Source organism: Anolis sagrei, chromosome 2, assembly GCF_037176765.1.
Source record: "Anolis sagrei isolate rAnoSag1 chromosome 2, rAnoSag1.mat, whole genome shotgun sequence".
Taxonomy (NCBI): domain Eukaryota; kingdom Metazoa; phylum Chordata; class Lepidosauria; order Squamata; family Dactyloidae; genus Anolis; species Anolis sagrei.
In genome coordinates, this window is record NC_090022.1 from 130057600 (window position 1) to 130084504 (window position 26905).

General features: G+C 41.6%; 1 protein-coding gene across 2 annotated transcripts; it reads left to right on the top strand.

Moving 5' to 3' along the window:
* The first annotated feature begins 542 nt into the window (after positions 1 to 542).
* Positions 543 to 26505, top strand: GAA (alpha glucosidase). Of its 2 annotated transcripts, none has more exons than XM_060764324.2 (20): positions 543 to 645; positions 3312 to 3908; positions 5084 to 5229; positions 6903 to 7068; positions 9795 to 9891; positions 11055 to 11174; positions 11289 to 11407; positions 11578 to 11709; positions 13974 to 14084; positions 15221 to 15334; positions 15495 to 15579; positions 15795 to 15912; positions 16499 to 16632; positions 17366 to 17517; positions 18549 to 18697; positions 19543 to 19684; positions 20475 to 20573; positions 20848 to 21012; positions 23919 to 24071; positions 25313 to 26505. In XM_060764324.2, exons 2-20 carry the CDS (start codon positions 3393 to 3395, stop codon positions 25370 to 25372), a joined length of 2778 nt encoding a protein of 925 aa, XP_060620307.2. In that variant the 5' UTR covers positions 543 to 645; positions 3312 to 3392; the 3' UTR covers positions 25373 to 26505. The 2 variants fall into 2 exon arrangements, with proteins under 2 accessions (XP_060620307.2, XP_067319951.1); XM_067463850.1 differs by having other exon boundaries at positions 3326 to 3908.
* Positions 26506 to 26905: the final 400 nt, after the last annotated feature.

Genomic DNA, 26905 nt, shown 5'->3' on the forward strand with positions numbered 1-26905 from the left:
TGACACCACTTTAAACTCCCATAGCTCAATGCTATGGAATCCTGGGAGTTGCAGTTTCACAAGGTCTTCATTTTTCTTTGCCAAATCTGTTGCCTCACCAAACTGCAAATCCCAGGATTCCATAGCAGGGAGCCATGGCAGTTAAAGTGGTTTCAAACTGCATCCATTCTACAGTGTAGACGCCCCCTTTATCTATGGGCCTTTCCACACAGACTATCAAGGCAGAAAACCCCACAATGTCTACTTTGAACTGGGTTATCTGAGTCCACACTACCCTATATTCCAGTTCAAAGCAGAAAAGGTGGGATTTTATTCAGCTGTGTGGAAGGGGCCTATATTATCTATAACTGCCTCTATCCCTGTATATATGGGGGAGGGGAGGGGAGGGGAGGGGAGGGGAGGGGAGGGGAGGGGAGGGGAGGGGAGGGGAGGGGAGGGGAGGGGAGGGGAGGGGAGGGGAGGGGGAGAAAGCACTCCGTCTGCTCTGCTTCCTCCTTCCTTTGCTAAACGAAAGCCTCAACCCTGGAAGAGGGCGGGGAAAGCCACGTGATCACAGGGTCACGTGACTGTGTTGGAATTCCCACCGCAAACTTCACTCTGGCCCCAGAGCCTCTGATTGACAGCGGGAGCTTTTGAACTGAAAAGGTGAGTGCATAAATTTTTGTTTATTATTATTATTATTATTATTATTATTATTATTATTATTATTATTATTATTTGCAGTGACGAAGCTTCAAAGATTTTCCTGTCCCTTTTCTATTGCTTTCTCACGAGACAGCTGCTGGAAATTATTTGTGGGGTTAGATCAACCCCACAAAAAAAAGTCCTACCAATTATATGAAGGGTGCATCTGCTCTACACTGTAGAATGAATGCAGTTCGACACCGCTTTAATGCTATGGAATCCTAGGATTTGATCTTTGGTAAACCACCAGCATTCTTTAAGCAGAGGTGGCTAAAAAAACCTGCAAAATTGTAACTCCCTTTCTGTCACAGCAGTTAAAGCGGTGTCAAACTGCATTAATTCTACAGGGTAGATGCACACTAAGAGATTTATTTATTTATTTACTTACTTACTATATTTGTATATCGCCCCTCTCAGCCTTTCGGCGACTCGAGGTGGTTTACAAGGCAAAATTCAATGCCACAAAAACACAAATACAATATAAAAATGTTAACATCAATGAAATCATAACAGTGACAATAAAACATAATTCAATAAATACTCGTTAAAACATTGTCCCAGTTCCATCGTGTAGTTGTTCGGTTTCTTATGTCCGTTACTCAGTATTTGCAAATGCTTGCTCGAATAGCCATGTCTTGAGTTTTTTCCGAAATACTAGAAGTGAAGAAGCCGATCTGATCTCCCTAGGAAGGGCGTTCCATAGCTGAGGGGCCACCGCTGAGAAGGCCCTGTCTTTTGTCCCCGCCAGCCGTGCTTGTGACGATGGCGGGACCGAGAGCAGGGACTCTCCAGATGATCTTAAAGTCCTCAATGGTTCATAAGGGATTTCTGAGCCCTGGACGCTGTTCTGAATACAAGAACAACATGTATAATCTGTCTATAGAAAACTCCACTCCTGGTTATGTCCAAATGCCCATTATTGCAGCAGAATAATGGCAAGGACTGTAACTTTCTTGCTATTATTGCTAAATACTCAAAGTGTCAGAAATCTTGGCTGTGTCACTGTGAACACTTTGTGTTCCTCCTCTTCCAAGCATTTCTTCTACAGTCCGTCCTCCACATTTGTTGAGGGTAGGGGCATAGGGTGCCCCATTAAAGTGAAAAAAAGGCCAAGAAAAAAATTACTACTCTGTTACCGAGAGAACATCTCTCTAGGTCTTTAAGTCTGGATGATGTGATTCATTGAAATGTATTTTTATTATGCTTATTATGTTTTAATTTCTAACTTATGGTTTTAACTGATGTATGTTTTGAAACACCGTAGAGGTGCGATTGTAAGCTGCCTTGGGTCCCCTTTGGGGTAGAGAAAGGAAGGATATAAATAAGGTAAATAAATATATAATAAGTCTCTAAGTCTTTCACCATGACACAATGGTCCACTTCCCCTGGAAGCTGACAGTAGGTTAGAGACTTAGAGATTCCAAGGGAAAACATTTTAAATCAATAGGTTGCTGTGGGTTTTCCGGTCTGTATGGCCATGTTCCAGAAGCATTATCTCCTGACTTTCTGCCCACATCTATGGGAGGCATCCTCAGAGGTTGTTAGGTCGTTTGGAAACTAGGCAAGTGAGGTTTATATATCTCTGGAATTATGTCCAGGACGGGAGACACTTGTCTGTTTGAGGCAAGTGTGAATGTTGCAAATGGCCACCTTGATTAGCACTTAATGAACTTGAAGCTTCAAAGCCTGGCTGATTGCTGCCTGGGGAATCCTTTGTTGGGATGTGTTAGCTGGCCCTGATTGAGTCATGTCTGGAATTCCCCTGGTTTTTTTTTGTGTGTGTGTTTCTCTTTATTTACTGTCCTGATTTTAGAGTTTTTTTAAATACTGGTAGCCAGATTTTGTTCATTTTCATGGTTTCCTCCTTTCTGTTGAAATTGTCCACATGCTTGTGTATTTCAATGGCTTCTCTGTGTAGTCAGGCATGGTGGTTGTGAGAGTGGTCCAGCATTTCTGTATTCTTAAATAAAATGCTGTGTCCAGGCTGATTCATCAGGTGCTCTGCTATGGCTGACTTCTCTGGTTGAAGTAGTCTGCCGTGCCTTTCATGTTCCTTGATTCGTGTTTGGGCAATGCTGCGTTTGGTGGTCCCTATGTAGACTTGTCCACAGCTGCATGGTACATGATAGACTCCTGCAGAGGTGAGAGGATCCCTCTTGTCCTTTGCTGAACGTAGCATTTGTTGGATTTTCTTAGTAGGTCTGTAGATAGTTTGTAGGTTGTGTTTCCTCATCAACTTCCCTATGTGGTCAGTGCTTCCCTTGATGTGTGGTAAGAACACTTTTCCTCTGGGTGGATCTTTGTCTTTACTCTTTTCTTGGCCTTGCAGCTCTTCTGATGTCTGTAGTGGATTATCCATTGATTGGCCTGTAGAGCCCAGTTTAGGTGGTTCAGTTCACCTTGGAGGAGGTAGGGTTCACATATTCTTTTTGCATGCTCTGCCTGGGCTTTAATTGTGCTTTTTTTAAAAATTGGGTTCCTGCCATAGATATGGGCGAAATGTCAGGAGCATGGCCATGCACCCCAGAAAACTCACAGTAACCCAGTGATTGTGGCCATGAAAGCCTTCGACAACACATTTTAAATCAAAAGAGTCAAACCTGACTGTATAAGTCTCCACTTATTAGGTTTTCCCTTGCAGCTAGACGCAGTGGCCAATCCTATGCCTTCAGAGGAGATCATACCCAGCTGCCCCATTTTTCTCTGCGATGCCACTGATTGAGAAGCCCGAGCACAGGGACCTGTGTGCAATCCTGTGGGTTTTTATCAGCATCACTTTGCTCAGCGTCTCAGTAATCCACGGAGCACCTCAAGAGGCAGAGAAGAGAGGCTGGGTGAAGGACAGAGGTGGAAAAGCAGAGGAACAACATGAGAAACTTGCTGAGCAGCTAGATCCACTTAGAAGCTCCAGCTTTCAACCCACTCAGTGTGACATCCCTCCAGACAGCCGCTTTGACTGTGCCCCAGAAAAACTGCTCTCTCAAGAAGAATGTGAATCTCGAGGCTGCTGCTACATCCCCGCTTGGCCCAAGGGCAATGCTGTTTGGCAGCCATGGTGTTTTTTCCCTCCCAGCTATCCCAGTTACAAGATGGTGAACCTGACTGAAACCAAAACTGGTTATACTGCCCAGTTGACCCGGGACAGGCCCACTTTCATGCCAGAAGATATAATGAACTTGGAGTTGGATGTGCTCTTTGAGACAGAAAGTAGGCTTCACTTCACAGTGAGTATGGACAAAGTCTTCTAGAAAGCAGGCTCTTTGAGACAGTTTCTCCTTCATGTTACAAAGGAGATTCCCTTAAAGAAATAGGAAACATTTATCTTCCCAGGTGTTTTGGACAACTACTCCCATCATTCCTTACAATTAGTTTTGCTGTCTGCAGCTTCTGGGATATTTTTTGGGCGTGTGTCAGGAGCAACTTGAGAAATTGCAAGTCGCTTCTGGTGTGAAAGAATGGGTCGTCTGCAAGGACGTTGCCCAGGGGACACCTGGTGTTTGATGCTTTCCCGTCCTTGTGAGAGGCTTCTCTCATGTCCCCACATGAGGAGCTGGAGCTGACAGAGGGAGCTCAACCCACTCTTTCCAGATTTGGACCGCTGACCTGCCAGCACAAGGGTTTAACCCATTGCACCACATGGGCTCCTGGGGCTTCTGGGAGATGAAGTCCAAGAGCATCTGGATAGTCTTCTCATTTCTACCTCTAAGCTAGACAAAACTAATATAAGAAATGCACTGTAATACTAAATTTTGCTATAATATTGGGACAGCTTGTTCTTAAAGTGACCCAGAAACCTAAGAGGGAATTAAAACAACCTAGTGATTGCGGCAGGACTACATCCACCTGTAAAGCTACTTGCCTTCCCCACAACCCGAGACAAATGATGTGAACAGTAAAAACCCCAGAACACATTATGTAGATATGCTAAGTATACCTAATGCTTATTTGCTGAAGTTAGCCTTCTTGGCCACAGTCTGCTCGGGTATGTATGTATAGAATTATAATCTCAACTTCGTTTTGCACTTGTTTAATAGAGCCTTGGTCACAGATATAATATTTGGATTTTGCTAATGAGCCAGGTATGTAATAACCTCAGTGTTTGTGGCCCAGACTGTTTGGATCCTAGGTTAGAGATGAACCTAAACCTCATAGATGTTCCTCTTTGTCTTCTTCTCCCAAGTAATTTCATTATTATTTCCTCCTATTCTGTAGTAGCCTAGTAACCACCTTTAGTCTGATCTTTGGGGAAAAGGTGGGATATTGATGATGATGACAATGACAGCAATAGCCTGACTAGAATGCTTTGTTCTGCATCATCTCTATTACTACACAATAAAAGTCTTCTTTATGTGGCTTCGCTCAGGCCTGTCATGCTGTTTGTATGTCTCTCTCGCTACAGCTTAAGGATCCAGCTAACAAACGTTATGAGGTACCTTTAGAAACTCCCCAATCAAGCAACAAGGCGTCCTCCACATGGTACTCAGTGCAGTTCTCAGATGATTCCTTTGGCCTTGTTGTTATTCGTACGTCCAATGGACGTGTACTGTAAGTACACCCAAGCTTTCTGTATCCAAATGCATTGCCTCATAACTATTTGCCTCTTGGAAATTAATTAATAAAAGTTGAAAATCTGTGTGAAAGGAATACTGGAAAGAGAAATGTTGGAATGCCTGTTGAGTCTTGTGTCTGTAGTTAGTAGTCAGGTTGTTTTATAGAACATATACCAGCTTCCTACATTTGGCATCTTCTCATGTGCCTGCCAGGGAACTAAAGGAAAAGCAACTCTCTGATTGTATTCTCATGTCTTCAAATGTGTTTCACATCATTCTATTCCTCTAAGGCCCCTTCCAGACAGCTGAATAAAATCCCACATTTTCTGATTTGAACTGGAATATTTGACAGTGTGGACTGAGATAAACTCAGTTCAAAGCATATATTGTGGAATTACCTGTCTTGATATTATCAGCTATATGGCTGTGTGGAAGGGCCCTAAGTTAAATCTCATATATACTCATTAAATCACAAGCAAGAACATATGGGCCTCCAGGTGATGTTGGTCTACTACTTCCATCTGCCACAGCAAACCCAATACAGGCAGTCCCCAAATTAAAATATCTGACTTACAAACTACTCATAGTTAAGAATGGGGGCGAGACAACAGGAAGTGAGAGAAATCTATCCCTTGGAAGGGAAATTCGCTCCTGAAAGAGTTATTATGAGTGGGGGAAAGATGTCTCCATTGGAGCTTTATTGCCAATCCTTGTTCCACACCAAGAAGAAGAAGAAGAACTTTATTTTTCTACCCCGCCTCCATCTCCCCAAAAGGACTCGGGGCGGCTTACATGGGTTAGCCCAAGGCAGAATACAATTAAAAACAAAGCAATAAAACAGCGTAAAACAACGTAACACTAACAGCTAGCAACAGCAGCTGACTAATTTTGGAAGGGGGGAGGAAAACCATTACGTGAACTATGTGAAAACCACAACTCAATTTTTTAAAAATTCAATTATCACAGGGATAGAAAGTGAGGTGACATCTTCTGAACACAGACAGCAAAACAAACACCACAGAGATATTAATCCTTTCCTATGCTATCCACAGCTTAGCTTGGCTGGAGTTACATTTAAATAATGTGCCTGTTCTGACTTACATACAAATTCAAGTTACGAACAAACTTACATAACCTGTCTTGTTTGTAACTTTGGGACTGCCTGTATTGAAGAAGTCAACATTATTAGAAAAACTCTCTCCCTGCACTAAATTTATCATATTGAGAAGAGGCCTCCATTGGCTTTGACCTGTAGTTCAGAAACTGTGAGTGCCATTCTATATGCAGGTTTAGTTGCCTTGGACTAAAAATCTATTGGCCTTGCTCTATTCCGGTAAGCAAGAGCTTGACTGTGCTTGCCAACATTCAGGCTACTGTAATTACATTATTGGGATATAATAATGAGAACTAGACATCTGACTTGGAAATTTTCAGTTCAGAATTGCTGTCTCTTTCCCTTTCTTTGGCTATTTATAAGCAACATTTAGAAAAGTAATTGCTTCTAATGGGCAGCTGATCTGCAGAAAAATTACATGACCCAGTCAATCGTACAAAAAAAATTGGTAAAGTATAATGTGTACAAGGTTCTGGAGTGGGGTAAGTCGAGGGATGCTAATGGAGAATTCAGTGTGAACTGTTAGCTGGAATGCTCCATTTTCTCCCCAACAGGCTCAATACCTCAGTGGCCCCCCTATTTTATGCAGACCAGTTCCTGCAGATCTCAACCTCCTTGCCTTCCCGTTTCATCTCTGGACTGGGTGAGCATTTGACTTCACTCACCCTTAGTGTCAACTGGACCAAAGTTACCATGTGGAATCGAGACATATCACCAATGGTAAGTCATGGAGAGAGGCAATAAGCTATACATTTGAGCAGTGTTGAAAATAGTGACTTTCTTCAAGCCTCCACTACTTGTTTGTTATGTATATAATTCATAATGCTTGTTGTTGTTCATTCGTTCAGTCGTCTCCGACTCTTCGTGACCTCATGGACCAGCCCACGCCAGAGCTCCCTGTCGGCCGTCACCACCCCCAGCTCCTTCAAGGTCAGTCCAGTCATTTCAAGGATGCCATCCATCCATCTTGCCCTTGGTCGGCCCCTCTTAATGCTTATAATAATCATCATCATCATAATGCTTACTGTATTGTATATCTGTATATTGGTTTGTAATTTCACTTTGACCCTTTGTTGTGGGAGGGGCTGCAGACCATGTGATCAGAACTGGGCTTGATCAGGACTCAGACTCCATTGTAGAACCGTATGCCTTAAGATTTCAATGCAGGAATAGTGTTTTACTTTAGACTTCAGTAGGAACAGTATGCTTAGAAACATCATTGGACATTCAGACTAGACAGAGACTCTATTAGACTCTCAGAACAGAGAGATGCTTTGGAATATGGACTATTGATTCTCAGAAGAATGCTCCGTGTTACCTACACAGAGAAACTACTTCAAATCTATTTGTAACTGGATTGATAGACAAAGTACCTGTATGCTGAACACATGAAGTTTCTTAGTAAACCAACGATGTTCCTTTTAAAGTGGTCTGCTTATTTTAAATCTCTTGAGAGCATGATTTAAAGGCAAATATATTTTAAGGGAGAGTAGATTTTTTTGGTCAGCTAAAAGGAACACTTCTGAAACTCTGCTGAATATATGTGTGTTTTTGTGCGTTGGCATATCTTTATCCCTAACAGTTCAAAGGCAAATCTAGCTACATCAGTTTAACAGCTGAGAAGCCTAATTGCCTTTCATGAATGCTGGTGAATGCCATTTCCCCAAAAAGGTTATGACTAACAAATTATGCTTTTACCAAGAGGTTATGGCATCATTTTTTCAAAAGGTTATGACTTCTAACAAGGTCATGCATTTCCAAAGATCATAAAACCTCCAAAGGGTTATGGAGATTTCCATTTTCCAAAAAGCAGTTGGATGTACTTCAGAATGATCTGTGAAGTCACCATCTGATGATAAATTCACCTTTTCATCTGATAAATAGAAACCTATGATACCGGTGAGGTACAGTATCATGTCCAGATCCCAAAGGTGACCGCTGCTATACCCTTATCAACTTGCATACCTAACAAAAGAGTACCTCACAGCACGATCCTATCCATATGTGCCAAGCACAATTCAAAGTGCTGGCTTTAGCCTATAAAGCCCTAAACGGTTTTGGCCCAGCTTACCTATCCAAACGTATCTCCCTCTATGAACCATCACGGAGGTTAAGATCATCTGGGGAGGCCCTGGTCTCAGTCCTGCCTCTGTCACAAGCGCAGCTGGTGGGGACGAGAGACAGGGCTTTTTCAGGGGTGGCTCCTTGGCTCTGGAACTCCCTCCCCAGCGATATTAGATCAGCGTCCTCCCTCCTGGCCTTTAGAAAGAGAACAAAAACATTATTGTGGGATCAAGCCTTTGGCAAATACATAATGCAGTACAAAGAATAGTTAAGGAACACGTGCAATGACAACTCGTAATGGCTATGGTATACGATTTCTGGATCATGGGATTTAATGTTTATACTAGGATAATTTTATGCTTGTCTGAATGTTTACATTTTATGTATGTCTTATGTTTAGTGGTTTTAATTGATTTTAAGTTCATAGTTATTATGATTTCTTTGCGTACTGTGTGTTGGGATTGAAAATTTGCCATTAGTATGTTGTAAACCGCCTTGAGTCCTACCAGGGGTGAGAAAGGCAATATATAAATACAGTAAATAAATAAATAAATCTGGATAGAAGCATTTTGTTAATGAGTATATATGTATAACATTTCAAAAATCTTTGGCTAAAACTAGTATGATCAGTTCTCTGCATCAGTCTAGACCAGTGGGTCCCAACCTTTGGTCTTCCAGATGTTTGGGACTTCAACGCCCTGAAATCCCAGCTGTCATATCAGCTGTTAAGAATTGTGGGACCTGAAGTCCAAAGCACCAGAAAGACCTAAGGCTGGGAACCACTGGTCTAAACATAACATAGGGGCATAACACATATGCTTCCTATGTAGGAAATCGGAGGGAAGACATTATAGGAGGGCAAACCAAGCCTTTTGCTTAAGTTAGCTCTCCTGACCAGGAACTTAGATCCTAATACCTCCCAATTTGTCCTAACAACATTCATTGACTTATTATGGCACTTGATTATTTTCCCAAGCAATTACTGAAAAGGAGACATTGGAATGGAAAGAGGAACAGTATTCAGCTTAGTCTAGCATTGAAGTTGTGATGTGCTCAATTACCATCAAAATTATATTGTCTAGGAATGTAAATGTGTTTTACAATTATTAATACGTTTTTGAGTTTTACTTCAATATTTTACCTTTTTGGAAGGCTATAATTGTGGAGTTTTTGTTAACTAAGGAATTTTTATGCCTCTAAATCTGTAACGATATATTTTATGTTGCATTCGTCTACACTTTCCACTCTGATACCCTACCTTATAAGACTTAAAAAATAAAATATATTCCTGATTGACTAAATCTGGTGTGATTGTGAAACCATTGAGAAAGCCTGGTTTAGATTTATAGGGTTTTAGATCGTGCGTTATTTTTATTTTCCAGCCTTCAGCCAATTTGTATGGTTCGCATCCTTTCTATCTAGTGCTGGAAGAGGATGGCTTGGCCCATGGAGTCTTTTTGCTAAACAGCAATGCTATGGGTAAGTATTTCATTAGGATGGGCCCTAGATATGCAAAACCATCTTCAGTGTGATAGAGTATCATGATGATAATCAGTGGAGTGTTCAATAGGTTGAATACTCCACACTATGAACCACCCTGAGTCCCCTTTGGGTTGATAAGGGGGGGGTATACAGATAATGCAAATAAATAAATAAATAAATAAATAAATAGTGTACTCAAATATACATATATCACTGTTGAAATATGCACAGGGCAATGTGAGGAATGGCCACAATGTTCCCCCATACCATGCTACTCAGCTCTGAGGCACTACCTCATGAAGCTTCCGGTATTTTCAGAAACTAGGTTGCTATTGGGATGGCTTTCCTTGACTGCCAAGCAGTTGGTTTCCCTGTCCTTAAGGAAAGGGCTTTGAGAGATGCAAGAGTGGAGGTTTTGCCATCGCATTAGTGGGTCCAATGCAGCTGTGAAGGTGGCAGTTCCCCATTCCTGCACCAATTCCATGGTTGCACTGGCTGCTAAAGCACTAGATTATGGCTTTTAGGTCCAGAAAAACACAATTTGCAGCCAAATAAATTTAAGCTTTCTTCCCCAAAAGAGCTGAACTCTGTTCTAGGAATATACAGTGTGTGTTTATATCTGCACATAACACTATATAACACGATTTTGTTCCTGGGTAATAAATGTCATTTCCTAATTGGTTCTGTCATAAAAACATGGACAAAGTTAATTAAATATTATCCTGCCCCACATTTTGCTATATTTTTTCAATGAATGTCTCATAGAGTCTCAACCAATTCAACATAGTTTGTGGCAGCCATAAAAACAAAGTTTCTGGAGTAGAATAAGTACTTTCAAAGCAAGTACTGCACAATTAAACAGGAAATAACACTTTCTAATCAGGAACAGGAATATTTTCAAATTTTGTCACATAGTGTAATTTTATTAAAATTAATTCAAGTTAGTCTTTCTCTGCGGGCAGCTTAAAAACTCAGTGTAGTAATGTGTGCACTTCTTGCAAAATATCATAATGTCTGTATATAATTCTGCAGAGAGATGATAAGTCTGGAAATCTTTACCAAAAGTGTGTTAAGGCAGGTGGAGTATAAATGTGAAATTGATGTACATTTAGCTGGAGCATTCTTTTAGCACAATTTCAATGTCTTTGTTTGCTTTGCAGATGTGATACTGCAGCCCAGTCCCGCCCTGACATGGAGAGCAACTGGGGGCATCCTGGACTTCTATGTGTTCCTGGGTCCAGACCCAAAGAGTGTGGTGCGCCAGTATATGGAGGTCATTGGTAGGCACTGGAATGCTTCTTTATGAGAGAATGCACCATGATGATGAAACATTTTTTACTTTGCATACTTTTCAATAAGACTGAATCTCCCCCTGCCCCTTCTTCTTTCCACAGGGTATCCATTTATGCCCTCGTACTGGGCCCTGGGGTTCCACCTCTGCCGCTGGGGCTATGCTTCCACAGCCATTACCCGGGAGGTGGTGAAGAACATGACAGCTGCACAGTTCCCCCTGGTATGTGGCTTCCCTTGTGCTCTGCCCAGGATTTTGTGAAGTATTTCTCAGCTGATTTGCTTTTGTAGTAGGAGAGCTAGAGCTGGGTGTCTCGGGAAATCAGCCATCAAGCCTGCAAATAAGAGAATTGCCTGCATGCTTTCTAATGATGCTATTTCTGAGCTTCCCAGGATGTGCAATGGAATGATCTGGATTATGCAGATGCCGGGAGAGATTTTACCTTCAACAAGGATGCTTTTGGGGATATGCCAGAAATGGTGAATGAATTCCATCGCGAGGGACGGAGGTATGTCATGATTGTGGTAAGTGAATGGGGAAAAACTTAGTACACATAGATGGAACATAGTGACCTCTGCTTGCAAAGTATTTATTTAGTTTATTTAGAGCATTTATGCTCCTCTTTTCAGCCACAAAACCCCTCGGAGTGGCTTACGTATTGATTTTGACAGTCTTCTTGACAGCAATGAGTGTTCCCCAGTATTAATCCATACTGCCCCCACATTTTCAAAACTTTTGTCTTTCACAACCCTGTGGACTTCAGCCAAATAAACACATGCTTTGTGCCTTAGTCACATCCCGTTTGGACTATTGCAATGCTCTCTACGTGGGGCTGCCTTTGAAGATAGTTCAGAAGTTTCAAATGGTCCAGAGATTGGCAGCCAGGTTACTAACTGGAGCGCCGTTCAGGGAGAGAACCACTCCCATGTTGCGACAGCTCCACTGGCTGCCAGTCTGTTTCCGAGCTAAATACAAAGTGTTGGTTCTTACCTTTAAAGCCCTAAACAGCTTAGGTCCAGACTACTGTGAGACAATAATCGAATGGTGTCCTGAGATGGTTTTTAAGCAACTTATTTTAAAGTGGATATAAGTGATTTTAATATTTGTATATATTTATGGTTTTATGTCCTGGCATTGAATGTTTGCCATATATATGTTGTGCTCTGCCCTGAGTCCCCTGTGGGGTGAGAAGGGCGGAATATAAATGTTTTAAATAAATAAATAATACTTGACAACCCACATCTCCCTCTACAGACCAACTCAGACACTGCGGTCATTGGAGGAGGTCCTCCTCTCAGTTCCACCCCTGTCCCAAGCACGGCTGGTGGGAACAAGATAATGGGTCTTCTCCGTGGCTGCCCCACACCTCTGGAACTCCCTTCCTAAGGAGTTAAAGATGGCCCCCTCCCTCTACACCTTTAAAAAACAGCTGAAGGCACACCTTTGCTCACTGGCTTACGAGGAGGAGGAATAGTAGTTGGTAATATTACCATTATACCTCTGATTAATAGTTGCCATCCGTATCCATGCCCTGCTCACCCCACCAGCTCAATAGATATCTTGAGCAATGATTAATCAATTTGCCCCAAAGAAATGGGAAATTACTGTTTCCATTTGATGTTTGATGTTTTGTGCTATAACAGGCTGTGCTTTTTGTTCAATTTTAGTTTGTTAAGTTATAATTCGTATTAATATGTTGTATAAAATTTGTTACTATGGATGTATTGTTGTATTCAGGCACTGAATGTTTGCCTTTTATGTTTGGAATCCACCCTGAGTCCCTCTGGGAAGATAGAGCGGAATATAAATAAAGTATTGTTATTATTATTATTATTATTATTATTATTATTTTGCTACAGTAAAAGAAGTGCCTAGGGGTAGTCCACAAAGAAGGCATAGAAACCAAAAAAAGTCAAGTATCTATACAATCTGTTATAGTGGTTAACAGGTTGTTTTACTGCATCATAACCATCACATTTCTTCACACATGTGTGTTCTGTTAACATCCCATAGTAGCCATTTATTGAATTATTTTGTTTCATTAGTATAACAGATTCAGCCCCGAGGGTGTGATTTCTTTACTATCATAATGAGCAATAAGTTATTAAGTCTTAGGATTTTCCTTGGAGCCCCTCTTACCAATTAGCGCAGCCCAGTCTCTGCTGTCTTTGCCAGGAAGATACAAACTGGGATCAGTTGAAGACATTCTTTCTTGGAGCATCGATATTTGGTTAAAACAATTCATCTATTTTAACTTTGAATATTTTTAATGGTTTTTAACTACAAATTATTTAATTCTGTTTTAATGTTTGCATATTTGTATATTTTTAATTGTAGGCTAAGGTTAAGCTTTCTTTGAGGCCCCTTCCACACAGCTGAATAAAATCCCACATTTTCTGCTTTGAACTGGAATATATGGCAGTGTGGACTCCATAACCCAGTTCAAAGCATTGTGGGATTTTTGTCTTGATATTATGAGTTCTATGGCTGTGTGGAAAGGCCCTAAGTCTCCTTTGTGAGAAATAAAGCAGGGTATAATTAAATATAATAAAGAAATAAATATCTGAGTTAGCAATCTTTGTTCTCCTCACCCAAACTCCATTTTTCTTCAGTTCAGCCCATCACATTGAGCAACATAGGAGTGAAAGTCAATTGTTCAAGGGCAATCAGAATCTATCTAAGTTGAGAACAGAATGAGAAATAGTAACTCAAGACTTACTGTTTTCCTGACCATGTCAAATCTATTATGTCATTATGTGTCTCCCTCCCTCTGTTTTTCCTTTTTTAGGATGCTGGCATCAGCAGTTCTAGCCCCGCTGGCACTTACAAACCTTTCGATGAAGGCTTGAAACGTGGAGTCTTCATCTTAAATGCAACCGGACAGCCTCTGATTGGGAAGGTGCGCCTGGGGCCTGAATCTCCGTAGCCATTTAAACATTGCAATTCCAGATAGGATTTTAAAGTAATGGTCTTAATCTGAGTTTTAGGTTAATGTAACAAAGAGAGGCAGACAAGTTATCATAAGACCTGGCCGTGGCAAGAAGGCAGAATGAGGCTTAGCTAGATCTGCCTGCCAGTTTTCTAGAGATGGTACAGATTAGGATCATGGGTGGGGAAGTGAAGCAGTAGCAGTGGCGGTCTTCTGTGGGAATGCTGTCTTGCTAAGCAGGTGATCTGTTCAGTAGTTGCTAAGTTTTTCAGACTCCTGTTTCTGCTAAAGATCAGATTTGTAGTATAGGAATGCTACAAGATCCTATGCTACCTCTGGATTCCCAGCTGGCTGCAGTGGCAAAAAATGCATTTGTGTTGTTACATTCTCAGTGTTCTGTTCAGTTAAATAGTTCCCAAACTGGTTTAATTTGGAAACATCTATGCCTTAGTACATTACATCTTGACTGCTGCAGTGTGCTTTGTATGGGATTGAATAGTGCCTGGAAGCCTAAAATGCAGCAGCGAGGCTATTAACTAGGGCACAGAATTGGGATAATATTACAATAGAGTTGGACGGACTGGATTAACCATTAAGCAAAGTAAGCACATGTTTAAGGTATCAATTGAAAGGGGACACCACAGAAATTAAGCTTTGTTACATTTCAAGAAATAACATTTTAATGTGTGGTGGGAAGGTAATGGCGCTTAATGCAGTCATGCTGGCCACGTGACCTTGGAGGTGTCTATGGACAATGCCGGCTCTTCGGCTTAGAAATGGAGATGATCACCACACCCAGAGTCAGACGCAACTAGACTTAATGTCAGGGGAAAATCTTTACCTTTTAAATATTGTTTATATTTTGAATCAGACATATTTGTGGGGTACCAAATCTTTAAAGTGCTAAGGGCCTCTAAAGGTTTTAATACAGCCCTGACAGTCAGCTCTCCATATTTGTGGGTTTAACTTTTGCAGATTTGATTAATTCTCAGGTTTGATTAACATATTGTCTCTAAGAATCCCAAGTCCTTCCAGCATAACTCTGTGATCAACTTCTGCCAGGGTACACAAGGGTTTCTGACAGCTCTGATTTTTTGATCCTCCAGGTTTGGCCTGGACCCACTGCCTTCCCTGACTTCACAAATCCAGAGACACATCAGTGGTGGCATGATATGGTCAAGGATTTCCATGATCGAGTACCTTTTGATGGCATGTGGATTGTGAGTGTCTTCTTCTCCGAGTCCCAAGCCATTTTACTCTTTTGAATTTCTTTAGAGGAGGGAACACTACTGTACATATGTTTCTCGAAATTCTCTTGTATTCTGCTAGGACACTGATTGAAGTTCACAAAATACCTTCTTTGTCTTCTTCTCTTCTTAGGATATGAACGAACCATCAAATTTTGTGGAAGGTTCTGTGGAAGGCTGTCCCAACAACAAGCTTGAGTCCCCACCTTATGTGCCAGGTAAAAGAAAAGAGCAGCCAACAAAAATGAGATGTGGCTAGTAAGTGTTTGTTGGAGTTGGAAAAATAAAAGTAATTAGTAGAACTCAATAAGTCCTTTTTGGAAATACAAACAACACTTCACTCTGGGTGAAAGGTAGCATATGAATGACTGAATACATACATGAATAAATAATTTCCCTTTTGACTCACATGTAACGTCTTCCTTACTTACAGGTGTATTGGGTGGATCCTTGAAGTCACGAACTCTTTGTGCTTCCAGTAAACAACACCTGTCTTCTCACTACAACCTTCACAGTCTGTATGGACTGACAGAAGCCATAGCTTCCCATGAGTGAGTATTAAATGGAGGAAAATAGGCTAGGTGGTTCGCCATTAAGAACCCTGCCTTCAAAATGGAGAGTGTCTGGGGTACAAACTTGGAGGAGTAATGCTTCAAAATGGTTGTCTCATTTGTGGGGAGGCAGTCTTGTTTTTAGGATGGAGGGTTGGCTTGGCTGGCAAGTTGGGACCAGGCTGATTTCTAGCTGATCTGTCGCACAGTAGCATCACATAGCATTTCCTGGGTTCTCCTAGCACTTGTTCATTCTTGATACTGTGAGTCTAGTTGTGTGTATTCAGGAGCCTTAAAGACCCAGTCTCCATGTTCACAAACATAGATTTCTGATTTCTTTAATGTTTTAACTTGTTAGGATAACCTCAGTGGCCTGAAATGTAGGGATTTTAATGATAATGATATATGTGATTATTTGGATGCTTATTTATATGTATGTAACTTGTGTTTTATGCAATGTGTGGATTTATTTGTTGGGTGAGTGGGTTGATGGGGTCTTTTGTATGCCGCTTTGAGTCCCATTTGCAGTGGGATAAAAGGAAATATAAAAAATCTCCCTGCTGCCTTCTCTCATTTCTGTTCTCAGTGCATTGGTGAAAGTGCGAGGGAAGCGTCCATTTGTGATCTCACGTTCCACTTTTGCCAGCCATGGTCGATATGCTGGCCATTGGACAGGGGATGTCTTGAGTACCTGGGAACACTTATACTACACCATCCCAGGTACAAATGTTTGGATAACCTGTGATCATTCCCAGCGTCTACTTTTACCTATATTACATTGAGCTCTTTGATATAGATAGACAGATAGATAGATAGACAGATAGCGCAATGGGTTAAACCTTTGTGCCAGCAGGACTGTTGACCAAAAGGTGAGTGGGAGTGGGCTGAGCTCCCGTCTGTCAGCTCCAGCTTTTCATGTGGGGACATGAGAAAAGCCTCCCACAAGAATGATAAAACATATCTGTCCATCCTCTGGGCAATGTCCTTGCAGACGGCCAATTCTCTCACACCAGAAGCAATTTGCAGTTTCTCAAATCGCTCCTGATATGGAAAAAAAAGCTCTTTGATATATCTACTAGAGTCTTCACCATTATCACAGAGCTCACTGGTTATTGGTTTGAAATTTACTTTTATATTTTGTTATAATGTTGTTTTATTCTGTTTTATGTTGCTGTTTATATATTTTAATGTGCTATATTTTAGCCATGTTGTTCGGGCTCATCCCTATGTAAGCTGCCCCGAGTCCTTTCAGGGAAATGGAGGCAGGGTAGAAAAAAAGTTATGATAGATAGATAGATAGATTGATAGATTGATAGATTGATAGATTGATAGATTGATAGATTGATAGATTGATAGATTATTATTCAGCAGCAATCTCTCTTTCATAATTTCCACTGTCCCTGGCTGTGCCTTTCCTAATCAATTCCATGTACCTTCCTTTCTTGGACCACAGCGATGCTGCTTTTTAATCTTTACGGTGTGCCATTGGTTGGTGCGGATGTGTGTGGTTTTGTGGGGAGCACCTCAGAGGAGCTTTGTGTGCGCTGGACCCAACTTGGTGCCTTCTACCCTTTTATGCGAAACCACAATGACCGCAGAAATATGGTAAGCATGAGGGCAGGGGATCAATCTTTGTATTTTAGAAATGCATAGTGTAAATGGGGTATTGGAGAAGAATGTGATAACTTGATTTAGAAAGTTCAGACAGGAATTGTGTAATTCCCTAAGCAAAGAACCTAGCTCAGTCTAGGATAAGGGAGGGGTGGACATTTTGAATGGATTTTTATCTGTCTCAGTAATTCCAGATAGAAAGTACAAATTCAGCTTGTCAAGGAACTTCTTAAGAGATCAGCGAAACATTTGACTGGATTTATGTAAACCATATTTCAGGCTGTCCTTGGTAGGCATTCATCACCATATCTTGACACAGTGAATTCCAAAGTGTAACTATGCACTATGCAAAGCAGTGCTTTCTTTTACTTGCCCTGATGATTGAATACTAGTATTATGAAGGAAGAGGGCTTTTCCACACCATAAATAATTCCATGTATGAATTGTCATGTCTCTTCTCACTTGCATTCTTTATATTCCCAGAATCTACAACCTTTTCCCAAAGGGGGGTGGGCAGCAGCATAGATTCCACAGTAGCTATATAACTGCATAGGGAGTAATTCCTTCTTGGGTGTTGTTGTGTTGTTCCCTTTCTTTTATGGCATTCTGTTTAGCTGTGACTCTGTAAAATCAAAAGTCAAGTGGTAGGGAAAGGGTTTCTTACAGTAGAGCCCACTGATAGTTCCTGACCTCCTACATCAGTGAGAGTTGATGCCCTTTCTGCTAGTGTAGTTTTTTTTAATATGTAGGTGGCACAAGTCCGCAGCCTCGTGTGCTTTGCCTCTGCTCTAGCATGGAATGAGGCCCCAGACAATGTTTCTGCCAAGCGTTGTCCGTTCCATACATGTTAATGAGTGTCACAGTATTGCATACAGGTAAGGAAGACCTTGGTGTAATCAGACATAATAATTGGCACCTAAGAGTGAAGGCAGGGAGCAAGAAACTTGGCTTGGCAGATCTAAGTGATGAATTATCTCATCTTACATAGGACCACTCATTCTTTCATCTCCCTTTCTGCTTTTCAGCCTCAGGAACCGTATGTCTTCAGCCAAAAGGCCCAGCAGGCTATGAGAAAAGCCCTCTTCCTGCGCTACTCATTCCTACCTTACCTCTACACCCTCTTCCACAAAGCTCACTCTGCAGGGGAGACTGTGGCCCGGCCCCTCTATTTGGAGTGAGTGATTGACTGCTTTGCTGGCCGTGGAAGGTCTGCGGCAGTGGGTCTCCTTTGATATCTGGCTTCTGCCAGCAAAGGTTTCCCAAGGTCTTGAATTACTATATAGCATATTGTGTAGCTGGGAAGCTTGAAAAGTATTTGCGGGGTAGGTCTATAACGCCACTGGCCTCACTGGCTGAAGCTGTAATCCAAGAACTAACTTTTCCAAGCTGTATTATAGAACAGTGGTTCCCAACCTTTGATCCTCCAGGTGTTTGGGACTCCAACTCCCAGTAGTTCCAACCAGGAAGGCCAACTGTCAGGAATATTGGGAGCTGAAGTTCAAACCACCTGGAGGACCAGGTGTTTTGAGATAAAGATTGGAAGAAAGATTTGACAGGCTGAATAAGGTGTTCTGATTTTTTTCTGTTGTCACTGCAGAGCAGTGTCACACAAGAGCCCCCAGTAGCACAATGAGCTAAATCCTTGTGCTGGCAGGACTGAAGACCAACAGGTTGGAGGTTTGAATCCGGGGAGAGCACGGATGAGCTCCCTCTGTCAGCTCCAACTTCCCATACAGGGACATGAGAGAAGCCTCCCACAAAGATGGTATAACATTATGTGGGCATCCCCTGGGCAACGTTTTTGCAGATGGCCAATTCTCTCACATCAGAAGTGACTTTCAGTTTCTCAAGTCACACACACACACAAAGTGTCACACTCAAGTCTGAAGGCCAGCAAGAAGATTAGCTGGAAAAAGAAACTCTGTAGGTTGAATGAAATACTGGCTGAAAAATGTAAGTTTTAATCACTGTAAAAATTGTGTGTTTTTCTTTGTTTTGGGGAAAACATCCTTTCTACAGGTTCCCAGAAGATCCAAATACATGGAATGTTGATCGGCAGTTCATGTGGGGATCAGGACTTCTCATTACACCTGTGTTAGAGGCAGGAAAGACTGAAGTCAGTGGCTATTTCCCTTTGGGCACATGGTACAACCCTCTGACAGTGAGTATTGCTTTGTCCTGGCTGGTTGGATAGTCATGATCCTTCAATGGAAGTGAAATGAACCTGATCCTTTTAGCTCTGGATGCAATATTTTCTTTCAGTCTGCTCTACTTTTCTTATGATTACCAATTTCATCTATGGTGTTTATTGGGCTATTTCTCTTGCCATCTGGCAAGATATCAAACCTGCTATGATTTGAATTCCCTTAAAGAAAATGAAGGTGTAAGCCTCCTGATAAAAATTCACCGTAGAGTGGACGGGTAAAAAGCAAGTTGAGAAAATAGAGAGATTCAGTCCCCAGCTTCTGCTTTCACTTTGGTTCATGCACTAAAATATTAAGAGACCAAACACAGATTACATAGTAAAAGTATTCAAAGCAGGGTAATCATTTTAAAGTGGAAACTACTTGGATGCAACCCTGCATACATGAAAAGAAAAATCTGAAGTTGTCCAAAGATTACCCTAAATTCATTGTTGGGACACAACTTTTAAATAATGCAGATGTAAGGATCATTCTCAGTGTTAAAAAATGGATGAGCTCTAGAAAAGACAGGCTTCGTAGGACTATGAGCTCAGAAGGCAACGTGTGTGCACCCTTTTCTGCATGACTGAAAAATGGAATATTAAGAGGAGAGAAAGACATGTAAACAACAACCAGCAGTAACAAACATCAGAGGTTTTAACTGTTTTGTGTGCCCTCTTCCTTTGTCCCATATCCAACATATTTAGGCATCATTTGCTGAACTTCCAGTTGGTCTTTATTGTGCCATCTGTATGTCTGGTTCTTTAGGGGTTTATCATACACAGCAAGGGACAGTGGATTCTCTTATCAGCTTCTCTTGACACCATCAATGTTCATGTCCGTGCAGGTCACATCCTCCCTTTGCAGGTGAGTCACTGCCACTAGTTCCACTCACTGCTTCCTGTAATAACAAGCATGCTCTTTTTCAAGTTATAATATGATTTTTGAACCCGCCCCTAACCTTCACTAGGGGAATTGAGGCAGAATATGATAGGTTCTGCTGCAAGATACTTTGGGCAGCATGGGCTGCTGCTTTATTTGTGGTAATGGGGGCAGTGGGAGCAGGAGAAGACTTGTCACAGAGAAAGGATAACTTTGATGTCGTTTTCTCGTTTTGTTTTTTCGTTGCCTGCATTCCCAGAAACCGGCATTCACAACTACAGAGTCTCGCAAAAATGGGATGATCTTGGTGGTGGCTTTGACAACGGAAGGGGTAGCCCGAGGTGACCTGTTCTGGGATGATGGTGAAGGACTATTTACCTTTGAAAAGGGCGATTACACACAAATCCTCTTCCTGGCAAGAAATGTGAGTTTTTAGAAGAAATAGATTTGATCTCCAGCTAACATTAGTTCTTGATCTATTCCACAGTGGTTCTCAACCTTTGGGCATTTGGGTGTTTTGGACTTCAACTCCCACAATTCGCAACATCTGGTGAGATGGCTGGGATTTCTGGGAGTTGAAGTCCAAAACGCCTGGAGGCCCAAAGGTTGAGAACCACTGGAACTTATTTCCATGAATTTTTGGGACAAAGTAGGGCAGCCAAGGCAGCCAGTGTAGTGCATTGATCTGAGTGTTGGGCTAGGACTCCAGGAGACAAGGGCTCAAATCCCTACTGTGCTGTGGAAACGTATTAGGTGTAGGCAAGTCACACTTTCAGCCTCAGATGAAGTCTAGGTCAAACCGCCTCTGAATAAATCTTTCCAATAAAATGCTGTGATAAGTTTGCCTTAACGTTGCTGTAAATTGGAAAAAAAATATCAAAAATATACAACAAAGCTAGCAAAAGGGAAATTAGGTCTGATCTTAGAAAATACTGCTTAGTTCTTCAAACACTATTGGGCAGCCTTGCTCACATGGATAAATTGTAAGGGGACTTCCTTAGCACAAGGATTGGCAACACTGAGAGAGAAGAAAGATCAGCTTCCTCAGGTTCTCCCATTAAATATCATTAGTATGTGAGGAACTGAACCTAGCACTTCCAAGCTCCAGGTCAACACTGTAGCCACTGTATAACTCTGACTTTCAAATTAGAAAACAGATTACTGGGTGGACCACATGCCCACATTCATGAACAAAGTAGGGTGATTTCATGTTTAAAAACTTTATACTATAGGTACTATATTCTAGATGCAGGAGGGGGAAAATTATCACCCCCTCGCATCCCAGTGCAATAATTTTCCGAAGCAGCATCCAAATAACAGTAATGTCCTATAGCAGGGACTAGGAGGGAACAAGGCAAGACATGCTAGAAGTGCCTAAGGCACCCTTAAACCTTTTGAAAGCAATGACCATTGCTTTATGGAATGTGAAAATTGTTTACCCGCCAGGCATTCCAGCCCCACTTCTTACATATGGTTTACCTAAGTTGTTTTATAATTTATTGAGTTGTTTCTGATTTGTTTATATATGATTGTTGGCATTGAATGTTTGCCAACAATATTGGCGGTTCATTTTGTTGTGAACCGCCTTGAGGCCCTTCAGGCTATAAATAAAGTTTCATTCATTCATTCATTCATTCACTTTCCCACCTTTTCCACAGCTGAATTATTTATTTATTTATTTATTTACTTTATTTGTATACCGCTCTTCTCAGCCTTTAGGCGACTCAGAGCGGTTTACAACAGTTTAGGTATACATAATACAAAATCATTAGGCATTTAAAAGCAATAGCATCACAAATCATTAAACATCAGCATCAATATATCAGTACATCAATATAACAAATCCATCAGGTCTCATCAATGAAATCAGAATCCAAACTCATTATCCATTATTCCGTGTTCCGATAATCAGTCAATCAATCACACTGTTTAGTCGAATGCCTGTTCAAACAGCCAGGTCTTTACTTTCCTCCGGAATGCCAGCAAGGAGGGGGTCGATCTAATATCTGCAGGAAGGGCGTTCCACAGCCGAGGGGCCACCACTGAGAAGGCCCTGTCTCTCGTCCCCGCCAACCATGCTTGTGAAGCCAGCGGGATCGAGAGCAGGGCCTCCCCAGACAATCTTAATGTCCTAACTGGTTCATAGGAGGAGACGCGTTCGGACAGGTCGGTCGGCCCAGAACAGTTTAGGACTTTAAAGGCTAAAGCCAGCACGTTGAATTGTGCCCGGTAGCAAATTGGCAGCCAGTGGAGCTGGCGCAGCGGTGGAGTGGTATGCTCCCTGAGTGCCGCTTATGGGGAAAACAAGCAAGCAATGGAAGAGCTATAGTAGCTCTTGCTGACATCACATCCTTTTAGTTATAATGGCTCGATGAGAAGGCAACTGGTTGAACCTAGTCAGTCACTCCATTTCTCCTCCCTCTCAAAGACTAGACCAGCTGTGTTACCAGATGATTATTATGACCTCTGACCTCTTTTCCCACCTATTGCTGGTCCTGCCCATTAGGTGACAAAAAAGTAAATCAGACTGACATCCATAGAGAACATGCAGGAGCATTTTCAGCTGGAGATGTCTTCCAGCAGCCTCTCCTGGTTAACCTGGTTGCCACAATATGTCATTTCCAATTACCAGCCTATTCTGGCTGAGATGTTGAGAATTAAAATCAGACAACAGACAGCAAGAAATTGTCTTAAGGGTTTTTGCTTTCCCTAAATCCTTCTTAGATTTAGATTAGATGTCTTTCGCAAGAGGTCATGCAATGATATATCCCCAAGGATTGTGCAGAATTATGCTATAGAACACACACAATTCGCACAAATGTCATTATTTTCTATGCAACTTCCAACCAGTGATTGTTCTTATAGAATAAGCTCAAGGGATGTTGTAACTGGCCCTAAGATGCTGTATAGCACAGATAGGAGCTCTAAACTGTTTTCTCTCTTCTTACCTCTTTTAGATATTTTGATCTGGCCCCATGTTAGCCACCCCGAGTCCCTTTGGGGAGATGGAGACGGGGTACAAGAATAAAGTTGTTGTTGTTATTGTTGTTGTTGTTGTTATCTTGACAGAAATTTTTATCCTGTCCTCCCACCCTCTTTGTCTCATTCTGGTAGGAGGGTGGTGGTGCTAGTTCTGACATGGGTGCAGGCAGCTGGAGGGCTTTCACTTCCACTTTCAGATTGCATGAAAAGAAGAGCGCTAGAGGTGGATCTTATACTATCCTCACCCATGTTTGATAGTTAGCCTCGGGGCTTTCATTTGATATAGCAACCCTATTGTGTGGGGGTCTCTCTAATCACTCAAACTGCTTCCACCCTTTCCTATGTTAGGGTATGCTTGTGAATGAGATCATGCGACTCAACAGCCAGGTGGATGGACTACTATTGAAAGAAGTGTTGGTTTTTGGTGTACTCAGCCCTCCGCATACTGTCCTGGCAAATGGTACTCCCATCTCAGACTTTTCCTACCGCACAGACACCAAGGTAGGTATATCTCGGTAACACTGCCTCTCTGTTCACAAGTGGTTTGCCTATGCCAAGTTCTGTGGATATGAACCATATGAGTTCATAAGACATGATGTGCTAATAAAAATGCGGTGTTGCAATATAGATTTGGAAAGGAAGGACCACTTTAGGCAGAACTTTACAGCCCACCTCCTGTCCTCTTGCATCATCACCAGTTGCTTTATTTATTTATTTATTTATTTATTATTCAAACATATGCCGCCACTCCCCTGGGGCTCGGAGCGGCTTACAAGAACAGGCTAAAATCTAACACAATTTAAAAACAATTAGTGCAACCCCTAACTCAGAAAATAACTTTATGAAATATTCCCAAGGCTAGGTTGCTGTGAGTTTTCCAGGCTGTGTGGCCATGTTCCAGAACATGGCCATACAGCCCGGAAACCTCACAGCAGCCCAGTGATTCCAGCCATGAAAGCCTTCAACAACACATTCCCAAGGCTGTGATGTGCTAAGATAGGGGTTGTATAGATATTCTGATTGTTATAAAAATGCTTGGGTGCTAAATGTTTATTCTGTCCTTAGTATAGCTGGCCATATTGTTTAAAATAGGACACTTCCCAAATATATATGGCTGTTGCTGTGAACAGCATCCATGATATTGTCACTCAAAAATCAAAAGTCTGTTAGGAGGTATGGTGCCTCCTTGCATTGGAATGTATTTTGTGAATTGTTGGGCATCGAAGTGTGCCTTTTGTAAGCCGCCCTGAGTCCCCCCTAGGGGGTTGAGAAGGGTGGGGTAGAAGCACCCTAAATAAATAAATAAATAAATAAATAAAATATTTCTGTTCATGATTAATGCAGAGCTCAGATGAAAGTCTCAGTTATGTGCACCCTACTACAACTCCCAACACCACTAGCTAGCACAGCAAATTTTGGAGGATACTGAGAGTTGCAGTCCAACAACATCTGAAGAGCCACACTTTTTCCACCCCTGGATTAAATGAATTTCTGAGCCTGCGCAATGGTTGACAGCAGCCCCATTTAGATATGGGGCAACTAATGGAACAGTTGGTGATATGCATCCTAAACAGGGAACAATTTGTGCATTCAGTGTCTCAAGCATCCCCCTCCTCTACATTGTGAAATCATTTGTGCTCCATGAGTTCCAGGGGAAATGGCATGACCCCTTTCCCTTCACTTTGATTTTGAGAAAGTTGTTTTGAACAAAGGTCACAACCTTCCCTTTGTTGTTTCCTCAGATCCTTAACATCCCACTTTCCCTGCTGATGGGAGAGCAATTTGTCATCACATGGTCTTGAGCCAAAGAAGGAAAGCTCATTCATTTCACTGGACGGTAATGAAGAATGAACAGAAACAAGTAGTAAAATGTGCAGGGTGTTGTCTTGTGCACAGCCTTAAAACTGTTTGGATCATTCATCTAAAAGTGTCTTTCAGAAGTGAATTACTTCCTGGAACATTGTAAAAGGAAGCCAAAGTCTCCAGGCATCTTCTTTAATCTTCATTTCAGCTGAGTATTGAACAATTTTAGTTTTACTTGAATGCTACTGAATTTCATGGCATATTTGTCAAATGCCTTACACATTTTCAGTGTTTGCTAGGTTTTTTTTTCCAACATAATTTTCACAAACAAGCACAATATCTGCTGCTTTGTTGTGGTGGATCTTGCTTTACTGGAGTTGCCAGACAGAGGGGAAACCTTGGTCTCAAGCAGGTATGGAAGCCAGGTTGACAGCTGCTATATCAGATTCCAGGTTATGCTATCTTTGGGAGTTGTTTATTTACTCTATTTATTTACTCTATTTGGCGCCCCCAGTGGCACAGGGGGTTAAACTGCTGACCAACAGCAGGGGACATGAGAGAAGCCTCCCACAAGGATGGTAAAACATCAGACACTATTAAAATCACACCATCCTCAATTATAATCCGAGGCCACCTCCATTGCCTGTAATAATTGAGGACCAAACTAAGGGCAACAAGCAGAAAATACTTCCTGGATTTAGAGACAGTTGTGATTTTCATGGCAAACACTATTTTCTCTCTCCACACCATCAATTCACTAACAGTGGAGCCCAGCCAAAAGCCTGCTGCAAATACAGCTACCAGAGCTGGCATTTCTGCAGACATGGGACTTGTATTTCCAGAGCAAAACATTATCACACAAGAATGAAGCTGCTTCCTGTGGCTTTATTGAGTGGGAGAGAAGTAGAAACTGCTTGAAAGAGATGCTCTTATCCAAAATATAAAGCTTTTATCCTTTGAGACAGATATATAAAGAAGAAAAATGCCGGTTAACTGGAAATTTAGGAAGGGCAAGAACATTCTTTGCCTCTTTGAAATACACTGAAGCTTGAAATGCATTTTCACCACCAGTTTAAAGAGAGTTATGTGTGTGCGTATGTATGTAGTAATTCCAATAAATATTTTTCTTTAAGCCTGTGTTTATCTTCATTGGTGTTGAAATTATTACACAGGGGCAGAAGATTTAAAGTGACAAAAGTAGTAAAAAGTGAGGTAAAAGAGCAGTACTCTTTGGGCCTGTTTACACCTGAACAATCCTCTTATTTGCACCATATTTTCTGGATCCACTTAGACCTTGCGTTTGTAGAGCCACATGCAGCATACATATCAGGATGAGTCCATCTTCAGTAGCCACACTTGTCCCCTGTGCAAACCCACCTTGATGTGAGTTTTTTCAAGAAAGTTCCTCTCATTTGTAGCAATTTCATTTCTTTCTTTCTTTTATGCATGTGAATGTATGTATTTCACCTCTTGGAGACAGCCACATGGACAAAAAGGACCTCATTTGGATCTACGATAAGAATGTGAATTAT

Excerpts from the sequence above, each read along its gene's own strand:
- GAA (XM_060764324.2), top strand. The coding sequence starts at position 3,393 with ATGCCACTGATTGAGAAGCCCGAGCACAGGGACCTGTGTGCAATCCTG. Across the intron at positions 3,909-5,083 it reads AAAGTAGGCTTCACTTCACA|CTTAAGGATCCAGCTAACAA; the intron begins GTGAGTATGGAC and ends CTCTCGCTACAG. Across the intron at positions 11,408-11,577 it reads CAGCTGCACAGTTCCCCCTG|GATGTGCAATGGAATGATCT; the intron begins GTATGTGGCTTC and ends TGAGCTTCCCAG.